The sequence below is a fragment of the Uloborus diversus genome, chromosome 5 (genome assembly GCF_026930045.1).
Source record: "Uloborus diversus isolate 005 chromosome 5, Udiv.v.3.1, whole genome shotgun sequence".
NCBI lineage: Eukaryota > Metazoa > Arthropoda > Arachnida > Araneae > Uloboridae > Uloborus > Uloborus diversus.
The window spans coordinates 23022884-23024004 of record NC_072735.1 but is presented as its reverse complement, the minus strand read 5'-3'; the positions used below and the strand labels follow the sequence as shown (position 1 = coordinate 23024004).

The 1121-nt window shown below is 39.0% G+C and overlaps 1 protein-coding gene across 1 annotated transcript; it reads left to right on the top strand.

The window, feature by feature from the left end:
- Positions 1 to 717, top strand: LOC129222488 (uncharacterized). The gene has a single exon (XM_054857002.1). The coding sequence runs from the start codon at positions 1 to 3 to the stop codon at positions 715 to 717; it is 717 nt and encodes a 238-aa protein (XP_054712977.1).
- Positions 718 to 1121: the final 404 nt, after the last annotated feature.

The following is a 1121-nucleotide window of genomic DNA, read 5'->3' as shown; positions in this document are numbered from 1 at the left end:
ATGAATCCTGGCCAAACTGTTGCTGTGAAGAATGTACCTAGCCTCTTTCACAAAGCGTATGCCAAAGCGGCTACGCTAAATAACGCAGTGAAAGGATTTGAAGCAGCGGGGATTGTTCCCCTCAATTCACAAATTTTCTCAGCTGAAGAATTTGAACCTGCTGTGACAACAGCGGCTTATGCCACATCTAGTTCCGAAATTCATGATGCCGACACCCAACCTATTGCTGGTCCTTCTAATGCCTCCGATATCCAACCTGTTGCTGGTCCATCTAATGCCCCCGATATCTTGGTACTCCCTTTAGCTCCCCCAAAGGTAAAGAAACAAAGGACTAAAGCTCCATCGCTACATGCCACAAGTTCGCCTGTAAAAGAATATTTATTAGAAAGGAAGAAGCAAAAGGAAAGAAGAGAAGCAAAAAAAGGAAAGAAAAAAACTAAGGTCGTAGAGAATAAAACTAAGGTCGTAGAGAAGAAAAAATGCTCAAAAACTTATTTTGACTATTCATCAGATTCCTCCGTATCCATACATTACATGGACGAAGATGATAACTCAGATGAAGAAGTCGATGAAGTATGCATCATATGTGATGACTTCGGAAAAAATGAACTGTGGTTCAATTGTGCAAAATGCCACAAGTGGGCTCATGCGGCTTGTACTGGACTGTCAAATTCCGAAGCAAAAAAGAAGTCTTGGATATGTGATTTTTGTTCATAATTTTTTGGAAATTCATAATTTTGGGCATAAAATAAAATATAGTTCTTATACTTGACATAACGAGTTTATTTTATTTTGTCAAATGGAATCAACTACGTAATCGCCATCTTACCCTCCACTGGTATCCATCTTACCCGCACCATCGGGTAAGATGGATACTTTGTGATGGGAGTAAAAAAGCAAGATTAACAAAAATATAAATTGTTTACATGGCAGGGAAATAAACTGTCATTAGGCAATAGTTGTACGAAGATATTAGTACAAAAATATTTTTTCAAATGTAGTTAGTTCTGTCTTAGAAATGTAAAAAGTCTTAGGGTCTCCAACTTACCCGACTCTCCCCTACGCCCTTGCTGTTAGATTTTGTGCAGCATGCGCGTGAACTTGTGAAAAAACGCGATGGG